The sequence below is a fragment of the Scyliorhinus torazame genome, chromosome 1 (genome assembly GCF_047496885.1).
Source record: "Scyliorhinus torazame isolate Kashiwa2021f chromosome 1, sScyTor2.1, whole genome shotgun sequence".
In the NCBI taxonomy this organism is placed as follows: domain Eukaryota; kingdom Metazoa; phylum Chordata; class Chondrichthyes; order Carcharhiniformes; family Scyliorhinidae; genus Scyliorhinus; species Scyliorhinus torazame.
The window spans coordinates 396,300,889-396,320,257 of NC_092707.1; the positions used below are offsets into that span (position 1 = coordinate 396,300,889).

A 19,369-nucleotide genomic window follows, 5' to 3' on the forward strand; every position below is an offset into this window, starting at 1 on the left:
CCATTTCTGCCTGAGGCTGCTTCAACAAAGTCTGGTTCCGTGTGCGTGATTATACCTGTGTGTATGTGCGTGCGAGTGTGTGTGCGTGCGAGTGTGGGTGCGTGTCTGTGTGTGTGTGTGGTTATACATGTGTGTGCGTGCATGCGAGTGTGGGTGAGTGTGTGTGGTTATGTGTGTGTGTGTGGTTATACATGTGTGAGTGTGGTTATATGTGTTTGTGTGTGTATGGTTATACATGTGTGTGTGCGTATACATGTTTGTGCGTGTGTGTGTGTATGTGCATATGTGACGGTGTGTGTGGTTATACATGTGTGCAAGTGTGCATTTGTGTGTGTGGACATGTGATAGTGTGGGTGTGTGTATGAGTGTGAGTGAGTGTGGGTGTGCACGTGTGAGGTGTGTGTATTTGTGTGTGTGCGTGAGTGTGGGTGTGTGCGTGTGCATGTATTTGTGAATGTGCATGTGTGAGTGCATGTGCATATGTGAGAGTGTGGGTGTGTATATATGTGTGTGTGCATATGTGACAGTGTGTGTGTGTGTATTTGTTAGTGTGTGCATATGTGAGAGTGTGTATGTGTGTGTATTTGTGAATGTGTGTGAATGTGCACATGTGTGTGTGTGTTTGTGCGTGTGTCTGTGTGTGTGCATGTCTGAGTGTGTGTGCGTATGTGTGTGAGAGTGTGTGTGTAAGTGTGAGCGTGAGCCTGTGAGTCAGTGTGCCTGAGACTGTGCGTGTGTAGTGTGGGTTGTCTGGAAACATTTTGGGAAGTTTGGAAGTCGAGAGAGGAACCTATTCAATTTAGACTTTTTCTTCCCGTCCCCATCATCAAGTTAAGCTTTGGTGTCAGCTGGTAGCTGACTTGCTGATGAAATCTCACAGTCAACTCCAACACCAGAGACAGGAGCAGGGAAATCCTGGCTGACGGTCCAGCACAAAATGGAGGGAGTGCTGGACTGCCAGAGGTGCCCTTTTTTGGATGGGCCATTGAATTCAATCTGCCTGCTCTGCTGGATGTAAAAGATCCCATAGCACTATGACTCGGTGGGCCGAGTGGCCTAATTCTGCTCCAGTGTCTTCCGGTCTTATGACAAAGCAGAGCAGTGGAGTTCACCATGGCGATCTGGTCAATTCTTATCCCTCAATAAACACCACAAAAACAAACCAGATTTCCTGTTCATTATCGTATTGGAGGTTGCTGTGCTGGAGTCGACCATACGGCCCATCGGGTCTGCTCCACCATTCAATACCATCATGGCTGATCTGCCGCAACAACGCCATTTTCCTGCCCTCTCCTCATATCACTTCATTCCCAGGAGCCCAAAAATCTGTCTATCCCAGCCTGAAATATATTCAACAATGGAGCATCCACAACCCCTGGAGCCGAGAATTCCAAAGATACACAAACCTTTGTCTCCTCATCTCAGTCCAAAATGATCGGCCCCCCCCTTTATCCCCGTGCTTTGGATTCCGATCCCCAGCGGGTACAATCTCTCAGCGTCCACCCCTATCACCCCGAACAAACCCCCTCAGAATCTTGGGTCTTTCATTGAGATCACCCCTCATTCTTCTAAACTCCAGAGGGTGTAGGCCCAATTTACTCAGCTTCTCACCATCAGACAACCCCCTCATCCCAGAATCTAAGTCGGGGGGGGTGCGATTCTCCCAGCACCGCTGCGAGCCGGAGCATCACCGTGGCGCCGGTCGCAGGCCGCTGTGCGAGGCTGGGCCGCCGATTCGCCGGCCTGGATGGGCCGCGCGGATAAAGCAGAGTCCCGCCGGCGCCGTCCACACCTGGTTGCTGCCGGCAGGAACTCTGCGCGAAGGGTCGGGGGGGGGGGGGGGGGGGCGGACACGGCCTGTGGGGCGGGGGAGGGGGTGCTCCATCCCCGGGGGGCGGCCTCCGATGGGGTCTGGCCCACGATCGGGCCCACCGATTGGCAGGCCGGCCTCTCTCTCCCCCCCCCCGGGCCTACTTTGTTGCGCATCCGGCCCCAGAACCCCCGCGCCATGGTGCGTCACCACTGCGCATGCGCGGGTTGGCACCGCCCCCGGTGCACGCCAAGAAGTGCATGAACCGCTCCAGCGCCGTGCTGGCCCCCTGTGGGGGACAGAATCGCTAGTGCCCGCCCCCGCTTTGCGCAGTCGTGACACTCTATCCCGCGATCGGAGAATCGGGTCCAGGATATACTGACCACAAAGGGAGCGCAGCGAAGCTTCACCAGACTGATTCCCAGGATGGCAGGATTGTTGTGCGAGGGGAGGTTGGGCCGACTGGGCCGCTATTCACTGGCATTCCGAAGAGTGAGGGGGGATCTCATTAAAACATATAAAGTTCAGAGGGGGCTGGACTGACTGGATGGAGGCATCTTGTTTCCTTTGGCTGGGGGGGGGGGGGGGAGGGTCCAGAACAAGGGGTCACAGTGTCAGGATAGGGGGCTGGCCATTTAGGACTGAGATGAGGAGAAATGTCATCTCTTGGAGGGTGGTGAAGTTGTGGAATTCTCGACCACAGGAAGCTGTGGAGGCCAAGTCACTAAATATCGCCTCCAATTGGCTGCTGTGTTTCCGAAACAACAACAAATGACTGCCGTTCAAGAGAACTCCATTGGCTGTAAAGTGCCCTGAGCAATCTGGTGGCCATGAAAGGCACTACATCAATCCAAGTCTTTGAGCGTCAACGGGGGCCGGGAGTCAACTTTACCTCTATCCGAGTGGCGGAAACCCACGCTAGTCGGAAATGGAAATCGCCCCGTTTACTTCCCCTCTCTGGGGCCCATCTTTTATCTGGACACTTCCCTCACTGCTGCTTGTGGGATCCTTCTGTGCCACACATTAGCTGCTGTCCCGTATCCCAACAGTGGCTGCATTCACTAAATCCTAATCTCACACGTGAAACAAGCAGTGACAAATATTTAGATTCACGGTGTTGAAATTCCTGCTCTGCCTCTGTAACTCGAATGGAGGAGCAGCAGAAACCCTCAGGGTCGACAGTCGAAGACCAACTCGCAACCTCCAACTTCAGCCCCCCCCCCCCCCCCCCCCCACTAACATGCCACTGTGAGGCCATTGACTGTTGACTTCTACCGCCATCTCACCACCTTTCCCCTTGGTCTTCTGACCCAGGTTTGCATCGAGACGTACGTCGCCAGCTGTCACCAACGCAGTATCAACACGGCCGTACGGGCTACCCTCAGCCAGATGTTGAGTGACCTGGCTCAGCAGCTGCGTCTCAAGCAGGAGAGCGAGGTGAGGCATCGCGCCAACAACCAACAACCAATCACCAGCCGCTCGCTGTCTCGCGGTTGGTTTTCCCGGATGGATCGGAGTCCTTGTGCGCAAACAAACAAAACAGGGTAGAGGGAAAAATGTAAAAGACATGACCCTGATCTTAGCCGACAAGGCGGCCATTGTGACTCGGGACAAATGGAGAGGTGGGCGTTAGAGTCACAGTGAGATAGTGCAAAAGTGTTAAATGCTCTCAGAAAGACTCTGCAGATTTTGAGGATTGGAATTAACTGATAGCACTTTTTAAAGGAGCTGGAAGAGGCACACTGGGCCGAATGTCCTCCTGTGCTCTATCATCCTCTGATTCTATGGAATGTGTGCGTAAGATTAGTTGGGGATGTGGTGATATGCATCACCGGATATACACAAGGGGTTAATGCAAATACACTACAACTAAGTAAACACTAGAGGGAGCATCGGAGATGTCATGATATGCAAACATGCAGCTAATGAACACTTAGAATAGGACACGATCAATGAGCAGCCAAGACACCCAGAGGTGACACTACCACAAGGGGGCATTACGCAACCCATATATAAGGACAGGGCACACATGCTCTGTCTCTTTCCACAGGCGACACTTAGAGAGTAGGACAGGAGCAGATCAGAAGCATCACACCCACCACGTGGCTTAGAGCAGACTGGTTAGTTTGTCTGAGTTACTGTAGCAAGATTAGCAGGAGAGTCGAACTCATAGAGAACTGTGCTAATGGTTCAATAAATCACATTGAACTTACTTCAAAGTCTGGAGTATCTTTTGGTCAAAGCTGCATCGAGTTGCAGCCTGTGTTATCCCAGAGTACATAACACGACAGGGGATAGCCTGCTTTGTTGTTGCAACATTCAGTGTGTCCATTGAGCGAAGATTGAGTCTTGGGAGGTGAATTTTAGCAAGGATGCTTCCTGATTCTCCGCCGGAACATGGATAGAAGCTGCACAGAATTCCCAGGGAAATGGAGGGATCTCCACCTACTCCATCCCCACCCTGAAATTTAACCTGGGGGTACCCAGGTTACTGCCCACCTCAATTCCCCTTGGTTCCTTCTCAATCCTCTCGAGGAAGGAAGGAAGTTCAGGTCCTGGTACGGGTGAGAGAGCATTTGGGAAATGGATATTTTAAATATTCGTTAGGTTCAGGGCAAGTGATGGAAATGGAGCAGGAAAATCCAAAGCTGAAGAGACTTAACTGGAAAAGGGCTAATATTTCTGCGTGTTGGAAAGGATTCCTGTCCAGGTGCAATGGAAACATTGGTTAGAATCTTGGGTCAAACCTTTCATTGCTGCTAACTCTTGCCACGACCACTGGAAGCAAATTATGAGATTAAGGAGAAAGACACTATTTAGGCCTGAGTTTTCCGGATGGCGGAGGCCCTGTCTCCTGCAGGTGAGGAGCACATCCCCGCCGATTCCGACTGCCCCGCAGCCAATTTACTCTTCGAAGGGCGTTGATTGGCTGCAGGTGTGACTCCCATTCCCTCACTCGGGAGGAAGTCCCGCCTTCGGGTGCTGCCAACCAATCCGATTGGCCAGTAGCTCTCAGTCCCTGCTGCTGCTGTGGACAGGAGAGGAACTGCACCAACCTGTCCGGGTCGAAGTGCCGGAGCCGCAGGACAAGGTAAGTGTCAGGGGTCCCAGGGCGGGGAGGGTAGGGAAGGGGGAGGGGGGGGGGGGAGGGTCACAAGGGGAGCGAGCAAGAGGCCGGAGGGAGGCGCGAAGTTTGGAGGTGGGGAGAGCTCCCCCAGTCAGAAGGGGGCTTCTGATGGAGGTGCCCTCCTCCACCCCCCCCCGCCAACGCCCCACCTGAAATCTATCCTAAAAATTGAGGCCTGCTGGGAAACAGCCTTCAAGGGACCATTAATTGACCACTGAAGGGCCTCAATTGGAGCCAAGGGTGGACTTCCCACCTGAGACTCTGCCCGTCGCGGTGTAAAATCGCTGGGTGATCTGGGGGGGGGGCGGTGTGGGAACCCAGGGAGTATCCCCCTCCCTGGAACTTCATGCTCCCCCTCCCACCTAAACACCCACCGTTGGGGAGAGTAATAGGCATTAGGAAGAATGGGGGACGAGACTGCCCAATCCCCTACTTTACAAAACTCACAAACGGGGTGTAAATGATTAAGAACGTGAGTAGCTCAACTTGGCAGCACACGGTCTGTGGACCTGAAAACAAAATGCAGAATGCGGCAAACCTTTCATTTCTATTCTGTAAATTCAGGAATCTGCATTTTGTAACTGCAGGTACCGGACCCCTTATCCGGGAAGCTCGGGATCGGGCCTGTCCCGGGTTAGGGGATCTGACGGATTTAGGGTCATGGGTCTGGCAGGTACTTATACAACTTAAAATAAATGTGGAAAATAAAGAACAGAAGGATTGTATTCAGATTGCTACCTAGGGCACCAGCTTCGAATGTCGCTAGGTTTCGGGTTGTTTTGGATCTTGGGAAACTGGGTAAGGGGTCCAGTATATTTCGTAATTGTGCAATTCTTAGATTATTGCATGCCCTACTTTTATTTTATTTGTCCATAGCTCTGTTGTGAATTATAATTACTTATTTCATGGATGGCTGGACATGGTGCGAGCTGATCGCATTAAGCATATCTTCTTTCCCTTGACAGAGTGAGGATGGTCGCCCATTGCAGGAGGATCATCACAACAAAGGTAAAATCTAAACTAAACCAACACAGCATTGATGGGCCGAATGGTCTGGTCCTGCCTCCTCGCTTGTTTGTAAAGCCTGGTGGTAGATCCTTGGAATTTATTTTGAAGGTTACAGGGGTCACCAAGTTTACGTATAGAATCATTCAGCAAGGATGAGGCCATTCGGTCCGCTGTGCCTGTGCTAGCATTTGCCAACGGAGCAAAGGAGATTGAGGAGCGACCTGGACAAGATCGGGACTGGTTTAGGTACAGCCGTTCCAGTGGATGTGGTGTATATGGATTTCAGTAAGGCATTTGATAAGGTTCCCCATGGTAGGCTCATTCAGAAAGTTAGGGGGCATGGGATACAGGGAAATTTGGCTGTCTGGAGGTCGGTGACCAGTGGTGTCCCGCAAGGATCTGTTCTGGGATCTCAGCTCTTTGTGGTTTTTATAAATGACTTGGATGAGGAAGTGGAAGGGTGGGTTAGTAAGTTTGCCGATGACACGAAGGTTGGGGGAGTTGTAGATAGTATTGAGGGTTGTTGCAGGTTACAACAGAACATTGACAGGATGCAAAGCTGGGCTGAGAAGTGGCAGATGTGAAGTGATTCATTTTGGAAGGTCGAATTTGAATGTTGAATACAGGGTTAAAGGCAGGATTCTTTGAAGTGTGGAGGAACAGAGGGATCTTGGGGTCCACGTACATAGATCCCTCAAAGTTGCCACCCAGGTTGATAGGGTTGTTCAGAACGTGTATGGTGTGTTGGCTTTCATTAACAGGGGGATTGAGTTTAAGAGCCGTGAGGTTTTGCTGCAGCTTTATAAAACACTGGTTAGACCACACTTGGAACATTGTGTCCAGTTCTGTTCGCCTCATTATAGGAAGGATGTGGATGCTCTGGAGAGGGTACAGAGGAGATTTACCAGTATGCTGCCTGGACTGGAGGGCATGTCTGGTGAAGAAAGGTTGTGGGAACTAGGGCTTTTCTCACTGGAGCGAAGAAGGCAGAGAGGTGACTTGATAGATGTTTACAAGGTGATGAAAGGCATGGATAGAGTGGATAGCCAGAGACTTTTCCCCAAGGTGGAAATGGCTGTCACGAGGGGACATCATTTTAAGGTGATTGGAGGTGATTGGAGGAAGGTGTAGGGGAGATGTCAGAGGTAGGTTCTTTACACAGAGAGTGGTGGGTGTGTGGAATGCACTGAGTCCGAGTCATTAGGGACATATAAGCGACTCTTAGACAGGCCCATGGACAGCAGTAAATTGAAGGGGTGTAGGTTAGGTTGATCTTAGATTAGGATAAATGGTCGCCACAACATTGTGGGCTGAAGGGCCTGTACTGTGCTGTACTGTTCTATGTTCTATGTTCCCGTTGGCTGGTGGTACAAGGAATGGGAGACACAGATCTAAGATTTCAGACAAGGGATGCAGGGGGGGATTTGGGGATTGTTTACACAGTGTGTGGGCTGACCCGGGATTCACTGCCCACGAGGATGTTGGAAGTAGAGACAATCAATTGTTTTTAAAGGGAAATCGAGTGGAGACTGGAGGGAATAAACTTGCAGAGAATAGGTCGGACTGGATTGCTGGACAGAGAGCTGGCACAGATTGGATTTGCCGTTTGGCCTCCTGTGCCATAACGATTCTATGACTCCAACTCCACCCTTTCCCTCTATCCCTGCAGGTCACACCTCTTCCAGCATTTATCCAATTTCCTTTTGAAAGTTACTGTGATCGTGTTAAAAACAATTTCTGGCGTCGCCCTACCCCTCTGATTTTTTTTTTCCAGTTAGAACCACAGAATTTACAGTGCAGAAGGAGGCCATTCGGCCCATCGAGTCTGCACCGGCCCTTGGAAAGAGCACCCTATTTAAGCTCACGCCTCCACCTTATCCCTGTAACCCAGTAACCCCTTTTGGACACTAAGGGGCAATTTAACATGACTAATCCACCTAACCAGCACATCTTTCGACCCTAAGGGGCAATTTAGCATGGCCAATCCACCTAACCCGCACATCTTTGGACTGTGGGAGGAAACCGGAGCACCCGGAGGAAACCCACGCACACACGGGGAGAAAGTGCAAACTCCGCACAGACAGTGACCCGAGACCGGAATTGAACCCGGGACCCTGGAGCTGTGAGGCAGCAGTGCTAACTAACCACTGTGCAGTTTAATTCACCAATCAGTTTGTCTCCACTGGTATCGGGCATCTATCAACCGTGCTCGGGGGTGGGGGGGGGGGGGGGAGGAATTCTGTGTGCCCACCATGGAGCCTTACTGACATCGCCACGACAACAGTGGATTAAATGGCTGGGTGTTTATGTGTTCCTTTTTCCACCATACCCTGACCAACCTATCCCAATATTTCTAGGTTTCAGATGCCTTCCTGCCAAGTTGTCATTGTTTAAACTTTCCTCACTCCCATATTTTCTCCTGTTACTACTCTGAAGTCACTGCCAGGTTTCCAGTACTTTGCCGAGTTGTGTGAAGTGTTTGAATCGTTGTTGAATCTCTTGTGTTGCCCTCCTGTGTGCCAGGCCCCTCGATCTCTGTGGAATCTCTGTGTGAGGACGTGGTCTCGGTGCTCGCCGTCCTTTACGAGAAGCTGCAAAGAGTGGTGAAGTAAGTGGACCCTGGCGGAACGTTGCTCTGTGTTTGAAAGAGGATCTGGTGAACCTCGCCAGCTCAGGCCCAATCGCCACCCACACTCAGATATTTCAGCATTGGCCAGAAATCCAAGGCAGAACTGTCCGGGGTTTAGCACTGCTGCCTCACGGCGCCGAGGTCCCAGGTTCGATCCCGGCTCTGGGTCACTGTCCGTGTGGAGTTTGCACATTCTCCCTGTGTTTGCATGGGTTTCACCCCCACAACACAAAGATGTGCAGGGTAGCTGGATTGGCCGCGCTAAATTGCCCCTTAATTGGAAAAAATGAATTGGGTACTCTAAATTTATATTTAAAAAAAAAGAACTGTCCAGGTTGGTGTGGCTCCTGACTGTACTGGAAAGGTACCTGACCTAACGGGACCAAGTGGATTGTGGGAAGGGCCGGGTGGACAATGTCGCCATCGTTCTAACGACAGCGGGCAGTGGGACTGGCTGAGTTGCCCTTTCAGAGACCCAGCGTGGATACGATGGGCCGAATGGCCCCCTTCTGTGCTGTAACCATTCTGTGCTTCTATCACTTGACCAGGTTCTGCCTGCACCCAAAACCGACTGCTTTGGTAATCATGGTTGTCACGGCGAACCAGCCCAGCAAATTAACCTGGTCCCTTGAGTCTCCATGGGGAGTACAATTATGCTGAAGTACACAAACATACGAATGTACGAAATAGGAGTAGGAGTCGGCCACTCGGCCCCTCAAGCCTGCTTCGCCATTCAATAAGATCACGGCTGATCTGACTGTAACCTCCTGCCGACCCCTGATAACCTTTCACCCCCTTGTCAATCAGGAATCTGTCTCGCTCTGCCTTAAAAATATTCAAAGATTCTGATTTCACTGCCTTTTGAAGGAAGAGAGTTGCAGAGACTCACAACCCCCTGAGAGAGAGCATTTCCCCTCCTCTCGGCCTTAAATGAACGACCCCTTATTTTTAAATGGTGACCCCTAGTTCTGGAATCTCCCGCAAGAGGAAACAGTTCCCACCACGTTTAAAATGTAACGTCACCACGAAGCATTGACCGTTTCCCTGTGGTGTAGGTACACCCATAGTGCTGTTAGGAAGGGAGATTTCCCATATCAGGATAATGTGTGACTTTCAGGAGAGTTTACATGTGGCGCTGTCCCCATGCATCTGCTGCCCTTGTCCTTCTAGATGGTGGAGGCTGTGAGTTTGGAAGGCGTTGTCCAAGGGCCCCCGGTGAGTTGCTACGGTGTATCTTGTGGATGGTGCACACTGCTGCCACTGGGCGTTGGTGGTGGAGAGAGATGTTTAAGGTGGTGGATGGGGTGCAGTTGGCTGCTTTGTCCTGGATGGTGTCGAGCTTCCTGAGTATTGTTGGAGCTGCACTCAATCAGACAACTGGAGACTTTTCCATTACACTCCTGACTTGTGCCTTGTAGATAGTGGATAAGCTTTGGGAGCCAGAGGTAAGCTACTCACTGCTGATTACCCAACCTTTGACCTGCTCTTGTGGCCACAGTATTCATGTGCTAGTCCAGTTCAGTTTCTGATCAATGGTAACCCCCCAGGATGCTGATTGTGGGGGTTTCAGCGATGGTAATGCCATTGAATGTCAAGGGGTGATAGTTAGATTCTTTCTTATTAGAGATAATCATTGCCTGGCACATGTGTGCTGCAAATGTTACTTTCCGCCTATCAGCTCTAATCGGAACATTGTCCGGGTCTTCCTCCATTTGGACACGGTTTGCTTCAGCACCTGAAGAATTGTGAATGGTGCTGAACATGCAGTCATCAGGAAACATCCCACTTCTGACCTTACGTGGAGGGGAGGACATTGACGAAGCAGCTGAAGATGGTTGGGCCTCGGACACTACCCTCAGGAACTCAGGCAGTGGTGTCCTGGGTTTGAGATGATTGACCTCCAACAACCACAATCATCTATTTTGTGTCAGTTATGACTCCAACCAACGGAGAGTTTTCTCCCTGATTCCCATTGACTTTAGTTTTGTTGGGGCTCCTTGAAGGCCACACTCGGTCAAATGGTACCTCGACGTTAAGGGTAGTCGTCACTCTCACCTCACCTCTACAACTTAATTGTTTTATCCATGTTTGCACCAAGGCTGTAACGAGGTCAGGAGCTGAATGACCCTTGGCAGAACCCAAACTGAGCATCAGTAAAAAGGCTATTGCTGAGTAAGTGCCACTGGATAGTACTGTTGACGGCCCTTACATCGCTTTAGGGTTTTTGTTGTATTTTGAGTAAATGAGGTTGCGCGCTAGTTCACAGCTTGTCACATTGCTCTGATTGCAAAGACACACATAAGCAGGGGTTTAGTGGTATTGCCTCTGGATTAGTAATCCAGAGACCCAGGGGCAAGATCCGGGGACCTGGGTTCAAATCCCAACAGAGCAGACGGTGAAATTTGAATTCAGTCGAAAGTCTAATGGTGACCATGAAACCGTTGTCGATTGTTGTAAAAACCCACCCGGTTCACTAATTTCCTTTAGGGAGGGAAATCTGCTGCCTTTACCTGGTCTGGCCTACATGCGACTGCAGACCCACAGCAGTGTGGTTGACTCGGGAATGGAGGGCAGTTAGGGATAGGCAATAAATGCTGGCCCGACCAGCTAGGCCCACATTGCCCGTTTAAACTCTTGTCATCCCCTCCGAGCTGGGTGGGTTTACAGTCTGGACTGAACACTGATGCAGTTTGAACATGCATTGCACTGCAGTATTGTTCCGATCAGTGGTCCATGCCACTATTCTGGTTGCTGTATGTAATCGTCGAGCTGGTTACCCCAGCCCGTGAGCAATAAGCCCCTAAATTTAAACACTGCTGCATTTTGACCTTTTTCCTTTGACCTGACTGTAAGTTCTTTGATTGGTCTGATGTGGAATCTCGATATTGCCGTGTTGACAAAGAACATTAGGCTTAGTTTTATAAACAAAGTTATTTATTACTAACACTACACTAACGAATAACTAAAATGTCTAAGCTGAATACAGTTGGAAATAAATGTTAACACTAACTTACACTAAGATACCAAAGACCTACTCTAATATGCGACTGCTGTCAACTCCTTACAAACAACATCTGAAGGAACACATGGTGCATCCGGGTCCTGGGACTCCGTACTCGCTCCGCCTGCTGGTCGGATGCTAGAACTACAACAGTAAAATATATAACTTAAGATACACATGCAGATGACGATGAACTACTCATATTATATAGAGATGATAGTCTACCTATCATCACACACTCTTTGTTCTGTCATGAACCTATTGCCACTTTATCTGTGGGATGAGTGGGAATTTCTGGTTAAATTTGTCCGGGCTCCATTCTAACTCTGACCTCTTGTTTTCAGTAATAACCAGCAGTTACAGCTCCTGTACCTGGAGTGTATCCTCTCCGTGCTCAACAGCTCCTCTCCTATCATGCATCGTCATAAAGGCTTCACAGATCTCCTGTGGTGAGTGGCGTCATTGCTCGATTTGCTGCCTCCTTCATTTGAATCTGTGTCGTGTTCGGCACCAGTCCCTGTGCGGGCAGATCTCGGTCAAGTGACTATCGGATTGCCTTGGCACTGATTTTCTGTGGCTGGTTTTGTGGTTCTGTTGCACGCTGCAGGAAGCACTGACTGAAATGGTACTGGGGGCAGGGCTGGATTGTGTTAGACAAACCATTCAGCCAGGACTCTCTGGCCTCCCAGCCGCGTGTCGCCCGGTGGCGGGAGGTGGCGCGACGTTCGCCGGCGGCGAGACTCCCTGCTCGCGCCGCCGCCGGGAAACCGACGGGAAGGGATGCGCTGCCGGGGGGCGGGGGGGGGGGGGCGGGGGGGGGGGATCAGAGAATCCCGCTGCCAGTGAACAGTCGGAGAATTCCGACCTTTGTCTTTGAACGGCATCGCAGCCCACCCGAGCCTTCCTGACGAGACCCTGAGGTCAGATCCAAACGCTGGCACTGGGGCTAAGGTTGGTGAATTCAGCACAGGAATAAACCTCCCCTGCTCATGCCTTGTCCACGTACCGCAACAGGAGGTCGGATTTACCGACGGGAAAAGATAAAATCGCCATAGTCCCAGATGGCCATAGGCTGCTTTCCCCTTTGAGGGGGAGAGTTGCCTGGTAGTGATTTAACCTGAGGATCACCACACCTCAGGCGAGGGACAAGGTTGAGGAGTGGGGGGGGGGGGGGCCTTCATGAGTGACCTCAGCCAGTAGGGGAATTGAACCCTGCTGGCCTCACTCTGCATTATGAACCAGCTGTCTAGCCAAGTGAGCTAAACCGGCCTCCATACCGACGGTACCCAGCAGGGGGCAGCAACGGTGGGAATGGCCACTCACTAGGACCATGCTGCATGACTCTGCGCGGGTTCAAGTAGATCTTGCGACCAGGAGGTGCTGCTCCCGTAAGTCAATTATTCACCAGTTACTACACCTCCACCAAGGCTAATTCTCCCGGATCATCCTGGAATCTCCAGGAATTGACGATGGTGGTCCTTGAAGAACTTGAATCTTGCTGTAAAGGGAGACAGGATGCTGAAGATTTTCATCTTGCACTCATCAAATCAAATGCAAGATGAAAATGATTATCTTGAATTGGTTGTCAGTGTAGTCATTGGTGCGCTCAGAATTGTTCAAGTGCTGCCCAATCGCGGAATCGCATCTAACAGTAGACGTTTTGATTTGGGTTTAGTGAGCGTTGAGTGGTCGAGCGCAGTCTGTTCTCTGCCAATTAGAAACAAACAAAGGGAATTTGGGAGCGTCTGGAATGTGGTATTCTTGCGTTTGTCCTGATGAGTGCAAGATGAAAAACTTCAGCGACCTGTCTCTCTTTGAAGCTTAATCTCCAATGCAATTAATCTCCTGTGAACAAAGTAGAGGAGAACAGCTGTGATTGGGCAGAGTGGTTGGAGGCAGGAGCTGATATGATCAAAGCTCCAGATCCAAGCAGTGTTGGCAGCCGGCCCTGCCTGCAGCCCTATTCAAATAGAAACCAATCGCGATGTAGCATTCATTATCGAGGAGTTCAGAATTCTTTTCACAACAATCTTCTTCGCTCCGTCTGAGATCGAATCCTAGAATTTTCCATTGCCGATAATAATAATCTTTGCTGTCACAAGTTGGCTTACATTAACACTGCAATGAAGTTACCGTGAAAAGCCCCTAGTTGCCACATTCCGGCGCCTGTTCGGATACATTGAGGGAGAATCCAGAATGTCCAATTCACCTAACAAGCACGTCTTTCGGGACTTGTGGGAGGAAACCGGAGCACCCGGAGCAAACCTCCGCAGACACGGGGAGAACGTGCAAACTCCGCACAGACAGTGACCCAAGCCGGGAGTCGAACCTGGGACTCTGGCACTGTGAAGCAACAGTGCTAACCACTGTGCTACCGTGTTGCCCTAGAGGGAGTGCTTCTTCATTGCTTTATATGATGTTAAAGGTGCTATCCAATTCAAGTTGTTGTTCGCTTGATCCCAAGTTCTTGACAATCTCTCCCTAAACCTCTCGAACGCACTGCAACCCAGCTCTTTCATCGGCCAGGTTTGGTCACCTGTTTGAACGTGGCCCAGTGTCAGGTGTGATCTGATAGTGCTCTTCTGAAGTATCTTGGCCGTGTTACGCCATTAAAAATGCCATATAAATGTGAGTTGTTGTTGTTGCCCACGCCTCTCCTGTTCTCGTTGCTTTAGGAAGCAGCTCTGCCCGGCTCTCATCGTCATCCTGGGCAACCCCATCCACGACAAGACCATCTCGTCAGGTCACGTGGCCTCGATGACGGAGAGCGAGGCCGCCCTGTCCGGGGTCTCCGATCATGGCCGCGGATCCGGCTGCTCGTCCACGGCGCCCGCACTAATCGGACCGGTGGCGCGCACCATTTATTACATCGCGGCGGAGCTGGTGCGGCTGGTCGGCTGTCTGGAGTCACTGAGGCCGGTTCTGCAGTCCCTCTACCATCGCCTTTTGCTGTATCCACCACCGCAACACCGGGTGGAAGCTATCAAGATTGTGAAAGAGGTAAGGGAGTAACCTTGTGTTCAAGGAAGGGAAGTTGCTGCCTTTCACCCGTCTGCACCAGAGTTGGTGGGGACTGTAGTCCTGAACCAAAATGGTTGTCTCTTAATTACCCTCTGGAGTGACCTAGTGAGCCACTCAGTTGTAGCAAACAGACCATAAATACCACCCTTGTTAAAATCCCCAAAGTGCATTATAAACAAATCCAGGAAATCTGCCGGCTAGTTCCTTGCTGGGGCATGCAGCATCGGATGTTCATAGACAGAAGATTTGTGATTAATAAATTGTGACAGAAGAAGTGAGAGGCAAAATGTCACAGGGAGTGTGACAGGGAGTGTGACAGGAAGTGGGAGTGTGATCTGAAGTGTGACAGGAATTGAAATGGGAAATGTGACCGGAAGTGTGACAGAGGAAGTGTGACAGAGGAAGTGTGACAGAGGAAGTGTGACAGAGGAAGTGTGACAGAGGAAGTGTGACCGAGGAACTGTGACCGAGGAACTGTGACCGAGGAGCTGTGACCGAGGAACTGACAGAGGAACTGTGACAGAGGAACTGTGACAGAGGAACTGTGACAGAGGAAGTGTGACAGAGGAAGTGTGACAGAGGAAGTGTGACAGAGGAAGTGTGACAGAGGAAGTGTGACAGAGGAAGTGTGACCGAGGAACTGTGACCGAGGAACTGTGACCGAGGAGCTGTGACCGAGGAACTGACAGAGGAACTATGACAGAGGAACTGTGACAGAGGAAGTGTGACAGAGGAAGTGTGACAGAGGAAGTGTGACAGAGGAAGTGTGACAGAGGAACTGTGACCGAGGAACTGTGACCGAGGAACTGTGACCGAGGAGCTGTGACCGAGGAACTGACAGAGGAACTATGACAGAGGAACTGACAGAGGAACTGACCGAGGAGCTGTGACAGAGGAACTGACAGAGGAACTGTGACCGAGGAGCTGTGACCGAGGAACTGTGACCGAGGAACTGACAGAGGAACTATGACAGAGGAACTGTGACCGAGGAGCTGTGACCGAGGAACTGTGACCGAGGAGCTGTGACCGAGGAACTGACAGAGGAGCTGTGACCGAGGAGCTGTGACCGAGGAGCTGTGACCGAGGAGCTGTGACCGAGGAGCTGTGACCGAGGAGCTATGACCGAGGAGCTGTGACCGAGGAGCTGTGACCGAGGAGCTGTGACCGAGGAACTGTGACCGAGGAACTGTGACCGAGGAACTGACAGAGGAACTGTGACCGAGGAGCTGTGACCGAGGAGCTGTGACCGAGGAACTGACAGAGGAACTGTGACCGAGGAGCTGTGACCGAGGAGCTGTGACCGAGGAGCTGTGACCGAGGAGCTGTGACCGAGGAACTGTGACCGAGGAACTGTGACCGAGGAACTGACAGAGGAGCTGTGACCGAGGAGCTGTGACCGAGGAACTGTGACCGAGGAACTGACAGAGGAACTGTGACCGAGGAACTGTGACCGAGGAACTGTGACCGAGGAGCTGTGACCGAGGAGCTGTGACCGAGGAGCTGTGACAGAGGAACTGTGACCGAGGAGCTGTGACCGAGGAGCTGTGACCGAGGAGCTGTGACCGAGGAACTGTGACCGAGGAACTGTGACCGAGGAGCTGTGACCGAGGAACTGTGACCGAGGAGCTGTGACCGAGGAACTGTGACCGAGGAGCTGTGACCGAGGAACTGTGACCGAGGAGCTGTGACCGAGGAACTGTGACCGAGGAGCTGTGACCGAGGAGCTGTGACCGAGGAGCTGTGACCGAGGAGCTGTGACCGAGGAGCTGTGACCGAGGAGCTGTGACCGAGGAGCTGTGACCGAGGAACTGTGACCGAGGAGCTGTGACCGAGGAGCTGTGACCGAGGAACTGACAGAGGAACTGTGACCGAGGAGCTGTGACCGAGGAGCTGTGACCGAGGAACTGTGACTGAGGAGCTGTGACCGAGGAGCTGTGACCGAGGAACTGACAGAGGAACTGTGACCGAGGAGCTGTGACAGAGGAACTGACCGAGGAGCTGTGACCGAGGAGCTGTGACCGAGGAGCTGTGACCGAGGAGCTGTGACCGAGGAGCTGTGACCGAGGAGCTGTGACCGAGGAACTGTGACAGAGGAACTGACAGAGGAACTGTGACCGAGGAGCTGTGACCGAGGAGCTGTGACAGGGGAACTGTGACCGAGGAGCTGTGACAGAGGAACTGACAGAGGAGCTGTGACCGAGGAACTGTGACCGAGGAGCTGTGACAGAGGAACTGTCAGAGGAGCTGTGACCGAGGAGCTGTGACCGAGGAGCTGTGACCGAGGAGCTGTGACCGAGGAACTGTGACCGAGGAGCTGTGACAGAGGAACTGTGACCGAGGAGCTGTGACCGAGGAACTGTGACCGAGGAGCTGTGACTGAGGAACTGTGACCGAGGAACTGACAGAGGAACTGTGACCGAGGAGCTGTGACCGAGGAGCTGTGACCGAGGAGCTGTGACCGAGGAGCTGTGACCGAGGAGCTGTGACCGAGGAACTGACAGAGGAGCTGTGACCGAGGAGCTGTGACCGAGGAGCTGTGACCGAGGAACTGACAGAGGAGCTGTGACTGAGGAACTGTGACCGAGGAACTGACAGAGGAACTGTGACCGAGGAGCTGTGACCGAGGAGCTGTGACCGAGGAGCTGTGACCGAGGAACTGACAGAGGAACTGTGACAGAGGAACTGTGACAGAGGAACTGTGACCGAGGAGCTGTGACCGAGGAACTGACAGAGGAACTGTGACCGAGGAACTGTGACCGAGGAACTGTGACCGAGGAGCTGTGACCGAGGAGCTGTGACCGAGGAACTGTGACCGAGGAGCTGTGACCGAGGAGCTGTGACCGAGGAACTGTGACCGAGGAGCTGTGACAGAGGAGCTGTGACCGAGGAGCTGTGACCGAGGAGCTGTGACCGAGGAGCTGTGACAGAGGAGCTGTGACCGAGGAACTGTGACCGAGGAACTGTGACCGAGGAGCTGTGACCGAGGAGCTGTGACCGAGGAACTGTGACCGAGGAGCTGTGACCGAGGAGCTGTGACCGAGGAACTGTGACCGAGGAACTGGCAGAGGAGCTGTGACCGAGGAACTGTGACCGAGGAGCTGTGACCGAGGAACTGTGACCGAGGAGCTATGACAGAGGAACTGTGACCGAGGAGCTGTGACCGAGGAACTGTGACCGAGGAACTGGCAGAGGAACTGTGACAGAGGAACTGTGACAGAGGAGCTGTGACCGAGGAGCTGTGACAGAGGAGCTGTGACAGAGGAACTGTGACCGAGGAGCTGTGACCGAGGAACTGGCAGAGGAACTGTGACCGAGGAGCTGTGACAGAGGAGCTGTGACCGAGGAGCTGTGACCGAGGAGCTGTGACCGAGGAGCTGTGACCGAGGAGCTGTGACCGAGGAGCTGTGACCGAGGAACTGTGACCGAGGAACTGTGACCGAGGAACTGACAGAGGAGCTGTGACCGAGGAGCTGTGACCGAGGAGCTGTGACCGAGGAACTGTGACCGAGGAACTGACAGAGGAGCTGTGACCGAGGAGCTGTGACCGAGGAACTGTGACCGAGGAGCTGTGACCGAGGAACTGGCAGAGGAACTATGACAGAGGAGCTGTGACCGAGGAGCTGTGACCGAGGAGCTGTGACCGAGGAGCTGTGACCGAGGAGCTGTGACCGAGGAACTGTGACCGAGGAACTATGACAGAGGAGCTGTGACCGAGGAACTGGCAGAGGAACTATGACAGAGGAGCTGTGATCGAGGAACTGGCAGAGGAACTGTGACAGAGGAACTGACAGAGGAGCTGTGACCGAGGAGCTGTGACCGAGGAGCTGTGACCGAGGAGCTGTGACCGAGGAGCTGTGACCGAGGAACTGGCAGAGGAGCTGTGACCGAGGAACTGTGACAGAGGAACTGGCAGAGGAGCTGTGACCGAGGAGCTGTGACCGAGGAGCTATGACAGAGGAGCTGTGACCGAGGAGCTGTGACCGAGGGGCTGTGACCGAGGAGCTGTGACCGAGGAGCTGTGACCGAGGAGCTGTGACCGAGGAGCTGTGACCGAGGAACTGTGACCGGGAGTGGGAGTTGTTATATTACCTGGTGTAACATAGGTTACTCATTTGCTTCTTACCGAGATGATCTTGTATTAACACTCAAAGTCTCCACTTAAAGCAAATTATTTATTGAGTAACGTTAACAAATAAACTGGGCGTTTGTTCTCTCTTCAACAACTGGAGATGAAATAAACAAGATTAAATATATATTAACTATGATTAACAGCACCTGCACTCTGAGATATCTCTCTCTACCTGTGGTTACTAGTCACTACACACAGGAAGAGGCAGGGACTTGGCTTGAGTCTGTCTTTTATTCCCCTCCATAGTGCTGCCATCTAGTGATTACTTAGCTGGTACTTTTGTACATTAACCCCTGAGATACATACAGATATGCAGATCACTACAGGAGTGTGAGAGGGAGTGTGAGTGTGACAGGGAGCACTCCCTCAGCACTGATCCTCTGACAGTGCAGCACTCCCTCAGTACTGACCCTCTGACAGTGCAGCACTCCCTCAGTACTGACCCTCTGACAGTGCAGCACTCCCTCAGTACTGACCCTCTGACAGTGCAGCACTCCCTCAGTACTGATCCTCTGACAGTGCAGCACTCCCTCAGTACTGACCCTCTGACAGTGCGGCACTCCCTCAGTACTGACCCTCTGACAGTGCAGCACTCCCTCAGTACTGGCCCTCTGACAGTGCAGCAGTCCCTCAGTCTAGACCCT

The 19,369-nt window shown here is 52.1% G+C and overlaps 1 protein-coding gene across 1 annotated transcript in view; it reads left to right on the plus strand.

Annotated features, from left to right (window-relative positions):
• The window catches only part of arfgef3 (ARFGEF family member 3), a 363,850-nt gene that overhangs the window by 63,102 nt on the left and 281,379 nt on the right, over window positions 1–19,369 (plus strand). Inside the window, exons 6-10 of the mRNA XM_072513502.1 lie at window positions 3,125–3,247; window positions 5,903–5,945; window positions 8,469–8,553; window positions 11,920–12,024; window positions 14,251–14,575. Coding sequence (XP_072369603.1) covers window positions 3,125–3,247; window positions 5,903–5,945; window positions 8,469–8,553; window positions 11,920–12,024; window positions 14,251–14,575 — 681 coding nt within the window. The remainder of the gene's footprint in view (window positions 1–3,124; window positions 3,248–5,902; window positions 5,946–8,468; window positions 8,554–11,919; window positions 12,025–14,250; window positions 14,576–19,369) is intronic.